We start from the raw sequence: 14,825 nt of genomic DNA, 5'->3' as shown, positions 1-14,825 counted from the left end.
ACAGCTAGGGAGCCAGTATGTGCTATTCAGTTTCTCAGGATCATCAAGGACTCAAGGGTAGATTACTGATGAACTCAGAAAGCTGAGTAGCGCCTACTGTTGCCTCAGCAACCTCAGAACTAATATGGGACGTATCAAAAATTTGTTCCTAAGATGGCTTAATGTGTGGGGTGGGCATGGGAGGTGCCACTGGCATGGGGGTCCTCCAGGAAGGGGTGTGTGTGTGAGGGGAGGTTCTCTCACACCTTCAGACATGGGAAGGGCAGGTCAGGGAGTCTTGGGGCTTCACTGACATGGGGCGAGAAGGGTGAATGGGGCACAGCCAAGGCGAGACTCCCCAAAGAGGCTCTCTAACTGCCGTCCTTGGCCTTTCGGTATTCATGGCAAAGTTCCTTTGCTCTCATGTGGCTCTGCTGCTGATCCTTATCATGCCCCTTCACCCCCTGTGCAACCTGGTTACAGATGTCCAGGGCCCTATGGCTGATCCATAGCTGTGCTTACACAACCTCGTCTTTCTACAGGCCCAGGAGATTCATCCTCTCTCTTGGCTACTCCTGTTATGATTGTGTCTAGCGTGTGGCACCAGTCTGGTTGTCTGGGTTCAGTTGCTGGGGGACTGCGAGTGTTGGCACAGGTCACATAGTACTTACACCTCAGCAGGGCAACCATGGCTGCATGTTGTTGTGGGAGGTGGTTTCACTTACATCAGCCAGAGACAAATCTGAGTGTAGACACGGGTACGAATAGGTCAGTTTAAGATCATTTATATCAACCTAAACTTGTTGCATTGCACAGGTTTGGGACCACTGAAAGAAGAGGTAACCCTTAGAAGAAACCAATGACAGGGCAATGGGCATTTTCAAGGAAGCATAGCAGCATTCAAATTTCATTGTGAAAGCTAAAATCTTGTGTGAGCTACTCGTATAGCATGACCACGGGAACACGACCAAACTGAACCTACTTAGTAGCATGCTCACCCATTGCACTGACAGCTGACAGCTCTGGAAACTGACTAACTTTTTCTACAGAAGCAGATATAATTCCCTGCCACTTTATGCTTCAGCCCAGACTTGGGAGTCAGGGAATGATTCATTTCTCCTCTGCACTGGGGATTTGACAGGGTTAGAGAAGTGTGAAGTATAAGATGTGACATTGTACATAAAAGAGTTACATTGTAAAAAGAAATTAAATCACACTATGATACAATGTTACTTCTGAGCTCAAGAAGGGGAAGTTATGTTGATACTGTGTGTAGGAATGTAGGGTGGGTTTGGATGGAGCCAGGTGCGCCTGGGAAAGCAGAAACCAGAGCAGTAGGTGCTAGACAGTAATTAATTAAGGTAACCAGGGAGTCATTGGCAGGGGATTGCTAAGGGTGATATGGAAATGAAGGTACGTGACTGGTCTCAGGGACTATATGGGGTGGGTGGGTGTCTGTTTTTTTCCTTTTTTTCCTTTGTCTATTAACTTGCCTTCTTGATCTGTATAAATTAAGAGACCTGAGCCCTAGGAGGGAACTCACTTTTCTAAATGTACTAGCAGAGCAGCTTTGCTAATAAACAGAGTGGTCTGACAAATTGTGAGTCTTGAGTCTAACTTTGACAGAAGTCAAAGCCAACAAGTAACATGTGATAGGTGTTCGTCACAGTTGCTAATGCATTGCTGGAAGATGCTCAGATACTGGGGTAGTGGCCAGGATATAAGAACCTGTATAAAATAAAATCCAGTAGAATCATGGCCATGTGAATAGCTACTTCCAAGCAAACGCCTATGCCTTGTTTTCCCAAGGCAACAAGGTAATTTTGCACCATTTTTAGCTGACAATGGTAACTCACACATAAGTGAAATCCTCGTGTGGACAAGATAGCTGAAGTTTTAAAATGTGATCACAGGCTGAGCAAACACTGGGGTAGGAGTGGAAGAGGATGAAATAACAACAAAAAAAATGGGAGTGGTAAAACTGGGGAAGCCTTCAAGCTTGTGGTTGTGGGGGGAAAGGGAGAAACTGACAGCGGGGCCAGGGACAGAAACAGGATGTGGATGGGGCTCGCAAGGGACTGGTCTTTTTAAGTAACACATGTGCATGTCAAGACCTGGCTCCTCATTAAACTGCAAGTTCCAAGTGTCTCTTTACTTTTCAGGATTAGAAGGAAATGTTCTATTTCGGGGAGAATGAAAAACCATTTGGGAGGTGATGGCTAGAGCGGTGGCAGGCAAGGGCCTGGTTGAGGACCAGACTATTTCTTTTTTGTCATATAAGTGGGTTTGGAGTCCTGGCTGACATCCCTGCCATCTCATAAAATGTTTCCCTGTGACTTTCTGACATGCACACAAGGCATATTCACTGCCAAGCACCTACCCAGGGACAGGGAGATATGGTCACCCAAACTAAACTCAGCAGTGTGGATGTCACTACACAGATGAAAGTTCAGGCTGGCCAGCCAAGCTTATATGAGAAAGAAGCACAATCCAAGCTTGGTTGGCTAGGGTGAGCCTCCACCAGCGCGGCAATGGCCACACTGCTATTTTTAGTGCTCTGGCGTCAGACCCACCACCTCCAGGTATCTCCCCTCAGGCTGTGAGCCTTGTTCCGAAGTGTAGCACAGACGCACCACAAAGTGAAGTGCGATGGAGACCCAGTCCCACACGGTGTGGTATTTGCACTTCTTTTTCTGTTTTGTGTACCTCAGTTTAATAGGCTGCTATTGTGTCTCACAGTCTTCCTCCTAATATGTGCGCCAAGGAGCTGTGGTAATGCTGCTGATGGGTCCTTAACTTTGGCTTGATCTGTTTTCAACTGTGTAGTTTTAAGATACAGCAGTGTAGTTTTTGGCATTTCGGTTTATAGATGTTTTATTTGGATTCACAGTCTCCACAGGAGACTGGCATGTGAAACTGCATGCAATGTCTTATTCAGGTGGAAATACCTCCAGTCCCTTGCATTCCCATCAGGCATTATCCTGAGAAAGAAAGAAATGAAGGTACATAGGCATTCCTTTTCTCTGGTTACCTCATCTTGGCTCTTCGTTGCCTTACTACTCATGACCTATGTGCCTGCAGGTGCTCAGCTGTTGGGCCAGGTCGCACTTTGTGCTGTCACTCACACCAATCTGAAGTGAGGTAGAAGGTTGCCATTCTGATACAGTATTACTTGCTCTAGTGAAAACTGTGCCACAAAGTGCAGTACTGCAGGGAACCAGGCCTACCAGCATCTCTATTAATTCCTCTAGACAGCTCAAAGGTGCGGCCTCTGAGTGGCAGCTGCAGCCAATGTAGCTACTCAACGCTGCAGCCTCTTTCTTATATGATTGGGTAGCTCTCCCTGCTGTGTAGGAGACCTACCCTGGCACTTTCCATCAGCCTCCAAACTTGTTCCTGTTACTCACACGCCTTTGCCTTTCTGACTTTACTTCTGCAGCTCTCTCGTCTGTGCAGTTTCTTTTTTCCATTATTTTATTTTTTCCATTATTTTATTTTTTCAATGTCAGGGCTCTAAAGAGCCTCTGGCGAAGCCATGTTGCTCTTTCCTATGAAAAAGGGAAGAACAGTCCCAGGGGTTTCAAAAGAACTGCTGTCCCAATAACTGCTGCCTATATAACTAGTTGCCAGGTAAAGGTGGGGAGGGAGACAGATGTCCCAGGGTCACTGACTCAACACCTAGAATGCATCTCCATCCCAGGTGCGCAGGGGAGAATGCACTGTCCTAGGTGAGAAAAGAAGCCATCTCAGAAAAGAAAGGGGGAATCGCTCCAGAATGCAAAGGCAAAACCCTTTCCTGGGTGCTTCACAAGTGGGTTTCCTTCTCTGTAGTTAAAAGCACTTGGTTGGCGGATGGGGCTGAGATCCTGTCTTCTGAGTTGGGGCTCTTCGATGGTTCAGACATGCCAGCAGGGAGCTTCTTCTTCGGCTGAGGCAAGTCCTGGGCTGGCGAAGTGAGTTGCTGTAGCCTCTGCAGAGAGATCAGCAGACAGATGGAGCTTCTGTTAATTAAGCTGATAAACAAACTGACACCCAATAACAATCCGCAATAATTGCTCGGGGCAAAGGCATTCTGGAGAGCTAATCCTCTCCCTTCCATCCCTCTGTCTTCTCACGCACACGCACACATTTTTGTGATCTTTAGCCACTTGATGGCCGTGATTATTCAATCCCCAGGCCCCCAAGGTTGCTGTTTATTTACATTTGGGGTCACATGTGGCACAAGGCTCACGGGAGATGTATTTACAGGCAGAGAGCTGGTCTTCTTTTTAAGGCACAGGAGTGGGAATCAATACACATGGGGTCTAGTTCTGGTTCTGTCTCAAATCTCCTGGAGTCTCGGACAAGCCCCTTATGATGTAAGTTTTCGGTGGTGCCGAGTAGACACACCAGTGCTGACTTCAGTGGGAGTTGTGGCTCACCTGAAGTCATCCATTTCTGAGGGCTGATAATACAGTAGTGATGTTCAGTCACAGGTGCCATTCAAACCAACAGAGAAATCAGAATCTTCAGCTCTTTGTACCTGTGTCATTAACTGTAGAAGAGGGTTACAAACACTGCCCTCCTTACTGGGATCTAGGGAGGCTCTGGCATTAGAGGCTGAGACGAGCTTTGCAGTCCGTGGCTGGAAGAGGCTAGGTAATATTGTTGTCCCACTGCACACACCTACCCACAGAGCAGCTCTATAGAGGGGGATGCATATGCTTGTAGATCCTGAACCCTTCTGTCTTTCTAGCATTCATCTCACACCAAGTATCCTCCCAAGAAGCTGAATGACCTGGCACAACCACAAAGAAGCATTTCTCGGTGGTTTCCACAAACGCAGCAGGCATCAAAACATTTCTCTAACACACATTGATATTCATAGCTACCTGCATCTTTCCACTCAGACAGTCTGGCTCAGCTCAAACCACTCATCTGGTCACACACTCGCCGGCCGTATCATGAACAGGGCCGAGCAACTGACTCGTTCATAGACCTACTTTTGATGCTCTCTCTGTTTGTGAATTGCCTGCCAACAGCCTATGGTTTTCTCTCATTTATTCAAAAACATTTGTCCAATCACTTTTGGAACAGTTCTTGGCCTGTGGCTTGTTTGTGATTCCACGTTTGGAAGCTGAGCTGTTTTTAACTGGACACATAAGGTGACAATGTTTGTGCTTCCTGATAGGCCCAGTGGAACTCTAGGAGTCAACCCGCAGGGGTGATTAGCCACAATTGCCTGTTTGAAATTGGATGGCCGTGCATGCAGTGCAATATTCACTTGAATACAGTATGCTCTTCCTTGGAGCATTGCTGCCAGTGCATTCATTTCTTACAATATTCACAGGTAGGGAATGAAATAGAGACACAAGCACAGAGAAGGAGACTACATTTCAAAATCAGAACAAATATTTATTGTGGGTTTTTCTTTTGGGGGAAGGAGAGAATTTGGCAGAATATAAGCCACTTTAGTCACAGATCTCTACCTGAGCTTCCAAACCATGTCTCTGGAAGTTTCTTTATAAAGATGCAGCTAAAAAGTCAATTGAAATTATATCTAACATGATATAAAGTAATAGGTAAGCAAAAAACCCTCACCCATGCTGAGATAAATCAGCCACTTGAGCACCCTGCTAATTAGGGCTAACATAATAATAAAATACTTGGCACCTACTGGAAACATTTGGCTATGGTGCTCTAAAGGCTTACCAGAGGTGGGTAATGTCCCCATTTTACAGATGAGGATGTTAAGGCACAAAAGCCCCATTTACTGGTACCACCAGATAATTTAATGCCTTTTGGCTGTGTAAGCTAGTTGTGCTGTACATGAGTAGCTGATGTCTTGTTCACACACAGATTATACCGCTTTAATTATATTGGCATCATTACCACAATAATAACCCAGCCAGTGTGGGGACAGTTATAATTTCCCCTGGGACTGCACCTTGATGTGGTGCATATTTTTGTGTGCTCCAAGTACCCTGAGAGCCCACAAGCATAGATCTCCTGATAGAGTAAGACAAAGATGTTGAATGGTATGAGACAAACTAAGGGGTGTCCCTTGGGTCTCGCAGACATGCTCTCTATTACAGAAAGAATTCAGAGGCAAGATGATTCTCTTACACTTTTGTAAATATAAGTATCAACTGATGAAAGCTGGGATGTACTGGACATAAGACAAGATATGACTGATCAACCAGCAAAGCCAGCTGCCACGCAGGAAATCAAATCTGCAAGCAAATTCATGATCTGAAATGGTGTATCTTCACTGCTAAAGCGAAGTCAAGAACTGGAATGTCGGATCACTTCAAAGCACACGTAGGTGAACACAAGTTATCAGAGAAATGAACATCTTTGACCTAAGAATACTTGTACTGGCCAAGATGAGGTGGACTGAGCTCATATAATTATTATTGGGAGGCATGGTTGAAGAAAGGATGATAAACATTAGGAAGGTATAAGTTTAGCAAGCACTGAAGGAATGGGTTTTTGTAAATTCCAGAATATGGACAGGTTGCCTTGTGACAAAGCACACAAAAGTTACACTTGCTGAGTACTACGCACCCAGGAAGTGATTGTGATGAACAAGTCAAAGATTGTTTCTAGGAAAGGCTGCAGAGCATCATTGATGAGGTCAATAACTATACCGTTACCTCTGTGGGAGATCTAAATGCACAGGTTTGTGATTTCATGGATTTTATAGAAATGCACAGGTTGGTGATCATAATACTGGATCTGAACACATTATGGGCAGACATAGCCTAACAGAACAGAATGATAACTGCAAATGTTTTTTGAATTCTGTGTCCTATGCCATCTGTGTATTTTCAGCAGGAAAGACCAACCAGAATGGAGATGAAACCATGGCTTTATCCAGAAACAGCTTGCTCCTGGTGCCATTAGTTAGGGTGGGTGCTAAAGAAAATCACTGCTGGACACTGGCCTGTACCTGAGCACTAGAAGAGGGATAGCTCCGTGGTTTGTGCATTGGCCTGCTTAAACCCAGGCTTGTGAGCTCAGTCCTTGAGGGGGCTGTTTGAGGTAAAAGAGATGTAGAAAAAAAACATGTCAAGGAGGGTGATAGGTCCTGCTGTGACGGCAGGGGACTGGACTTGATAATGTCTGAAGGTCTGCTCCAGCTCTATGAGATAAACATATATATGGAGATATGCCTAAATGATCACCATCTTGCAAGAAGGACAATCAAAATAAAACTAAAGAAAATAAGACCCACTCCAGGTGGAAGATTTGTGAGAGAGTAGAAAGTTAATAGATCCAATAGAGAAGGCACGTTTCAAGCTGCAACTTAGCAACAGATTTAAAGCATGAGAGACACAGATGAATGACGCAGGAAAACAAGGGGCAGTTATTTTGAAAGAGCAAGTGAGAATAAAGCCAGGACGAGGGTGGGGAGCTGAGAAATATCTAAGAAAGAACTCCAGATCCACCTGAGCACATGGAAGCTAGTCAAAGACAGGAAAAAATAATAAAGAGAATTCAACAAGAGCAAGACAGCAGTAAAAGAGCTATTCTTACAGGAAATATATGGACAGAGAGAAGGAAACTAAAAGGTTAGCTGGACAAGCATCATCCGACAGAATGATGAAAAATAAAGCAGGAGGCACATAAGAAAGAGGATCCTAAAAGGTTTTCTCTAGGATCTAAACAATTGACATCCCAGTTCTCTACAGCTGTGTCTAGACTGCAGGCCTTTGTCAACAGAAGTTTGTATCGGAAGATATCTTGCGACAAAACGGCAAACAGAGCGTGTCCAGACACCAAGGTGCATCGAAAGAGCGATCAGCTCTCCCGACAAAGAGTGGACAGACAGCTTGGCCACTTTCTTAGCGAAACAGCCACCCAGAACCATGTCAGCCAGGGTTGCAGGTCACCAGCTCCCACTGAGAGTCAGTGCTGGGGCCCTCTGCATAGATGCGCACTTAAAGGGACCCCTCCAGACAGCAGTTCTCTACCCCTGCTGCAGCCTTTCCTACTCCTGCACGGGACTAAAAAAGTTCTCACTGTGCCCACCGTGTTTGCCCTGATCTGTGGGTGACACAGCTGGTCCCTGGGTGTGATGCAGCTGGAGCTGCCCTGGCATTGCAATGGCCCCACAGGGACATGCTGTGGCTTGTGCTGAACTTTCTGGCAGCTGTCTTCCTATTCTTCAGCAAAGTCAACCCTGTCTTCATCCCCGGTCTTTGGGATCATTGTCCTGGTTGCTGGAGCTACACACCTGCACCCGCCCCTCCCCCTCACTGTGCACAGGCAGCTCTGGAGGCACCACACCAGTTTGGACTGATGGGACCAGCTGGTCATGGTGCAGTGGGATGACCAGTGGTGGCTCCAAAACTTCTGCATGCAGAAGGCAACCTTCTTGGAGCTCTGTGCCTGGCTCGCCCCTGCCCTCTGGAGACGCGATACCCAGCTGCAGCCCACCATCCCCCTGGAGAATTGGGTTGCAGGTGCCCTCTGGAAGTTCGCCACCCCAACAGCTACTGGTCAGTGGGCGCCCAGTTTGGTGAGGGGCCCTCCTCATAGAGGTAACACACTCGGGCTGCAATCTGTGCAATGGGGGTGTGTGTCCCACTAAAGGGGGACCCTTGGGAAGCAGAGTTGGGGGTGGAGCGCGGGAGGGGGAAGCCCTTGTCTCGGGGGCAGAGGGGGGGGATCATGGCATCCTGTCCTCACACAGCCCTGCTGCTGGGGCTGGGGCAGGCTCACAGGGACACCTCCCGGAGGCCCGTGTAGTAACGGACAGGAGGGGAATTGGGACTCCTCTAAGGGCCCAAGCCCTCCCTCCCACAGTTCCTGTCCTGCGTTTTCGCTCACCTCCCTCTGTGGCTGTGTCTACACGTGCCCCAAACTTCGAAATGGCCATGCAAATGGCCATTTCGAAGTTTACTAATGAAGCGCTGAAATGCATATTCAGCGCTTCATTAGCATGCGGGCGGCAGCCGCGCTTCGAAATTGACGCTTCTTGCCGCCGCGCGGCGCATCCAGACGGGGCTCCTTTTCGAAAGGGCCCCGCCTACTTCGAAGTCCCCTTATTCCCATGAGCTCATGGGAATAAGGGGACTTCAAAGTAGGCGGCGTCCTTTCGAAAAGGAGCCCCGTTTGGACGCACCGCGCGGCGGCAAGAAGCGTCAATTTCGAAGCGCGGCTGCCGCCCGCATGCTAATGAAGCGCTGAATATGCATTTCAGCGCTTCATTAGTAAACTTCGAAATGGCCATTTGCATGGCCATTTCAAAGTTTGGGGCACGTGTAGACACAGCCTGTAGGTCATGATGGCTATCGACTCGATCCTGCTGCGGAGAGTACTCTGTTTGGGAGACCTTGGCCAGGTTGTGGTTGGACTTGCTGTCCTGGGGTTCCCAAACTGCATCAAATCCATCAAGGGGGACCCACACCCCAGTCCACATCCCAGAACATCACACAGCCAAGTTCATCTACAGGAAGGGCTACGTCTCCCTGGTGCTGCAGGCCTTCATCAACCACCATGGATAGTTCACTGACATTTACGTCAGGTGGTCAAGCAGGAAGCCTGATGCCTGTGTGTTCCACAGTTCTAGCCTTGCAGGAAGCTGAAGGTGGGCACATTCATCCCCTGACCATGAGCTGGCAGTGGGGGATGTACAGATGCCAGTCTGCATCATGGGGGATGTGGCCTACCCCTCATGCCATAGCTGATGAAGCCAATACCAGACAGCTGGACCCCAGCAGGAAAAAATTCAATGAGCGCCTGACCTGTGCCATGATGCAGGCCGAGTGTGCCTTCAGCCACCTCAAGGCTCAGTTCAGGTGCTTGATGACCTGCCTCGACATAAGGGAGTGCAACATCCCCAAGCTTGCGGGAGCTTGTTCTATCCTGCCCAATATCACAGAGGGGAAGGGGGAAGCCTTCCTCCTGGGGTGTGAGGGTGGACACTGGCCAGGAGGGGCAAGCCTATGAGCATCCGAGCACAGCCACCATCCACCAGGCCTATTGGGACAGAGTGTGGCTTGGGGAGGCCCTGAGGGAGAGCTTCTTCCAAGGACCCCAGTAACCCTCCCTAGGGCGCCCTAGGGGGTGCCTTGGGCCCACAGCCCTAGCCCATCCCCACCCCCAAACCTTGTACAACAAAGGCAGACACTCGTGTGGTGAACACTAACTGGGTTTACTGTGAAAACTATTTACAAAATGTTGGGGTGGTGGTGGCTGGGACTGTGGGGTGGTGGTGGCTGGGACTGTGGGGTGGTGGTAGGCCTTTCAACTCGGACACAGGGTGGGGCTTGGGACGGGGTTGGGGGGGCCTCAGAACATGGTGGAGAGGGGATGTAAACCCAAGGGGGAGCGGGACCCCAAGCAGCATTGGCCTCAAGATCCCCTCCCACTGTGGGTTCGGGGCTGCCATTGGGGCTGGGTTGGGGCCAGAACCAGGGGAGGTATGGATGAGCAGGCACTGGGGCAGGGGCTGGGTTGGTGGGGGAGATCAGGGTGGGGAACTGGGGGACATGGGGAGCACAGGGGGCGGGGGGGGGCATGGTCTTCGTCCAGGGGAGCAGGCTGCGGTCCAGGGTGCCTTGCAGGAAGGCAGGTGGGTGTAGGGTGGTGGTGAGCTGGGCAAGCATGTCCCAGCAGATGCTGGTGACAGAGTCACAATGGGACATCAGCTGATCCCTCACCCATGACTGCTACTCCACATCCTCCCATACACGCAGGCCAGGGTGCACTGAATATCCTTGAGGATGGTGATGTGCTGCTGCATGCTGTCCTTATGCAGCCTCCACCTCGTCCTGCAGCTCCGGGGGTGGTCTGGTGGTGTTCTTGGGGTGGCCCAGCTCCTGGTCAGTGCAGATCCAGCTGTACAAAACTCAAGGAGGGAGAGACAATGGGCCATTCATGCAACACAGTCTATGAGACCATGCCCCCCACTGTGAGCAACAACCAACACCCCTGGCCCAAGGGATGGGGATGTCCCAGGACCAAAGACAGGTGTGGCCTACACAGCAGGCCCTGCCACAAAGGGGTCTGAGGTGCCTCTGGGACTGTGCTGGCTGCCACTCCCTGCCACAGGTCAATGAGCTAGCAGCCAAGGGGGTGTCCAGCCACAGAGGGGTCCCTTCATGGGTGGCAGGTGAGCTGGGAGCCACCTGGCCCTCCGCGTGGCCCGCTCACATTCCTGCCGCTCACAGCACTGCCCGTGGGAGTGGGCACTGCCTCATGTCTGCAGGCAGGCCCATGTGCCGCACTCCTCAGTCAGGGTATGTGGGGTCAGGCCGGTGCCCTGGTGGCTAGCCTGCTTCCAGCCCTGGCAAGTGCTGGGAGGTATCGCCCCCGCCCTTGCCCCCCCCAAGCCCCGCAGTGCCTGATGCTCCTCTGGCCTCCTGTGAGCCTGGCCGTGGAATGCCACCCACGCCCGGGGCTCTCTGCTGGGTATGGGTAGTGTGCACTACCGCTGCCTGTGGTTCCAAATGCTGGGACTGAGCGCGGGGTCCTGGCCACGCTGTCTGAGTGACACTCACAGCCCGTCTGCCCACCCCTCCCACATGACAAACGGGGCACTCACCGGAGGAACCCTCATCACGCTCGGATGAAGCCTAGGAAGCATCCTAGCTGCCAGAGACTGGGTCCAGCACAATGACCAGACTGTCGGTGTCAGAATCCAGCTCCTGGTGCTGCCCCTCGGGTGGCTGGTCCTCCTCCATGGGCACCTGCTCAGCTAGGGGCACCTCAAGCCCCAAGTCCAGCCTGAGGGTAGGGGGTCATAGGCTCCCCCAGGATGCAGTGCAGTTCCACATAGTAGGGGCAGGGTGGGAGTTCTGCCCCCAAGTGTCCCATGGCATCCCGGGCCCACGCACGGCCCTCGTGCACTTCCTTGACTGTAGCCCGCACCCATTCAAGGGTACAGCGCGAGTAGCCCCATTCTTCCAGGGCCTCTGCCATGCAGCTGTATATACAGGTATTCCTGCCCCTGGCTCTGGGGTCCTGGAGGGTTTCCTCCTCCACTTACAAGTCCAGCAGGGCCTGGACCTCAGCCCCACGACAGGAGGGACACATCTCTTGGAGCCCTGGGGAGGATCCTGGTACCCCTGACGCTGCTCCATCGAGGGACCAGGCAGGTTTTGGGGTGCCTGGCATTTTGCCATTTCACAAGCCAGTGTGGCCATCAGGTGTTGGGGGGGAAGCTGTGAGCTGTGCGGCTGCTCCCATGCTCTCAGTTTCCTGACGTGGGGTTTCCTGGGCTCCTGTGGCTTTAATAAGGCAGGACCCATAGATTGTTGACTGCTGTGGAGAAGGTGTCCACCAGGGCACCTGCATGGCATCCCAGAGGCCTTTTCTGTCAACAGAAGGCCCCCTGGGACATCCAGATCCACGTTTCGTTGACCGATCTCTCTCGACGGAGGCGCTCTTCCTCGTGGCCAGCGGAGTGCGGCTGTCAGAACACCCACTCCCTTCTGTCAACTCACCGTCGACACAACGCACCTTGCGAGCTGGCTGCTTCCTGGGTTTTGTCAATAAAATGGTCATTTTGTCAACAAAACTCTGCGGTCTAGAGATAGCCGACTCTTCCTAGCGTCATGCAGCAAGGCTCATGGTGGTCCAATTTCAACCACAAAGAACGGACAGAATGACAGTTGGACGGTACATTTCCAGGCTCTGCATAACCAGACAGTATCGCTAACGTACTGAGAAATGTGAATAAATAGCAATCTTATCTATATCACCGCGCACAATCGTCTCAGAGGAAGAAACTTAGGCTTCAAACCAGCTGAAAAGTGTTCAAGTATCAGACTGTGATAAAACAGCTGCTGAAATGTTAAATGCTAGTGATGGTGAATTACATGTGCAGGCTGCAGGGAGTGGTCAGAGGAAAGGATTCCCATCCAAGGACTGGAGAAGTGGTCTTATCTGCAAAATGCCTGAAAAAGCAAAGCAGCTCATTTGTGACAACCAGAGAAGGGTGACACTCCTAGCTGCCCCTGGAAAAGGGTTCTGTATTATCATTTTGAACAGGATGAACACTGCTACTGATAGAGTGCTCAGGCAAGAAGAGGCTGGATTTCAGCCTGGTAGGTCATGTTCAGAACAGATTTTTTTGCTTTGAGAAAACTCATTGAGAAAGGCTTAGAATACCAGGAGATAGTTTTCAATATCCTTGCTTTCAGTGAAGTGTCTGATTGCGTGCACAGAAAAGCCCTCTGGGAGATCTTGAGACACTATGGAATTCCAGCAAAGACTGTTAATTTGACAAAAGCATTGTATGACAAGCCTGTGTCAGTACTGAGAGTAGAGACACAGAATAGTCTATGACTGTCAGTAGCACAAGTCACATGTGACTGCACCCCACATTCTTCATAGTGATCGTATTATGATATAATTATGACATGTGTATAATATATTGCATATGTATGATCTCTGTGGATATGGGGTATCTGGGGTAGAGGTAGTACCTTTGACTGTCCGGCAGCTGCGCCTTTTCAGGCGGACGGAAGCACTGGTCCTCACCCACCACTCAACTCTCACTGTTGGCTCCTAGCAGCTGTTGTGCATTACAGCGACGCCATCCCCCAGGCAACTGCGCCAGCTCACAGGCGAAACACAGTGAGGGGGGTCTGGTCTGTCTCACATACCGACCTTATGGAGGGACTTGTTCCTTCTCCCTTCTAATGTGCAGTCTCAATGGCAGACCAGGAGGTTTGGTGCTGCAAATCGACAACTCCAGTGAAGGCGGAGGAAGACGCCCCACATACTGGGAAGGAGTAAGGCTAAGGGAGTAAACCCTGACAGAAAATCCAGAGGGGAGTCCTAAGGCAGTTCTGTGTCAACTTCTGGCACTGTCCCGGCAACTCCTACAGCTGAGCTGGTACCAGACGTAGAGGTTATCCTTTCCTTTGGACTACATCAGTAAAGCCGAGGGGGGGGCCTGGTGTCTGGGCAGCCCAGGGTCTCCATAAAAATTGCCCAGGCTCGCGCCTGGAGAGGTACTCCAGCATCTCTTAACAGCATTGAACCAACACGGGAGGCAACAGATACCGGTTATAAGCTCTTGCTCGATTGGCACAGAGAACGAGTGCCAGGGGTTGCTTCCAATGGTGGGAGAGACCATCGCATCTCATTGGACAGTCACGGCCCACCTTAAGCTGGGCAGCCCCCAGCCAGTGGGGTACTGTCTCGCCACAGTTCACTTGCCTCATTGGGTGCATGAGGCTTAAGGTTCCCAAACCTGACAAGTGACTGAAATGAGCACCAGACAAACCAACAAGAACGTTATTAAGAAAAGGAAATCATCAAAGTTTCAAGCTTGCTTGTTGGAATGTATGGCCCATGTTGACCGGTTTGACTGAAGATCTTCAGGACATCAGTGACACCCGAAAGACCGCTGTCATCAATGAGGAACTGAAGAGGCTCCAAGTTGACATCGCCACTTTGCAGGTGACTCAACTCGCAGCTTCAGGATCCCTAAAGGAAAAGGACTACACCTTTTTCTGGCAGGGCAAAGCCCAAGAGGAACCCAGGGAGCACGGTGTTGGCTTTGCCATCAGAAACACCCTTCTGCAAATGGTGGAACTAGTCACGGGCAGATCAGAAAGACTCCTTCAGGTCATACTTCAAACCTGCGCTGATCCTGTCCACCTGATCAGCACTTACGCTCCAACCGTGGATGCCACACCAGAAGCAAAGGACAAGTTCTATGATGAGCTCAGTGCTGCCATAGTGCAAATACCTGCTTATGACCAATTGTACATTTTGGGTGACCGCAATGCAAGAGTTGGAGCCGATAGTGGCTCATGGCCTTCTTGCCTAGGTCACTTCGGTGTGGGAAAAATGAATGACAACAGACAGGGTCTCCTCGAACTTTGCACGTACCACAATCTGTG

At 50.3% G+C, this 14,825-nt stretch overlaps 1 protein-coding gene across 1 annotated transcript in view; it reads right to left on the bottom strand.

Annotated features, from left to right (window-relative positions):
- Positions 1–2,948: 2,948 nt before the first annotated feature.
- SLC6A12 (solute carrier family 6 member 12) overlaps positions 2,949–14,825 on the bottom strand; it is a 76,134-nt gene continuing 64,257 nt past the window's right edge. The window contains exon 16 of the mRNA XM_075006364.1: positions 2,949–3,949. Within this exon, the coding sequence (XP_074862465.1) occupies positions 3,785–3,949 (165 nt within the window). The 3' untranslated portion in view covers positions 2,949–3,784. The remainder of the gene's footprint in view (positions 3,950–14,825) is intronic.

Source organism: Carettochelys insculpta, chromosome 1, assembly GCF_033958435.1.
Source record: "Carettochelys insculpta isolate YL-2023 chromosome 1, ASM3395843v1, whole genome shotgun sequence".
Classification (NCBI taxonomy): domain Eukaryota; kingdom Metazoa; phylum Chordata; order Testudines; family Carettochelyidae; genus Carettochelys; species Carettochelys insculpta.
This window is presented reverse-complemented; position numbering and strand designations above follow the sequence as displayed.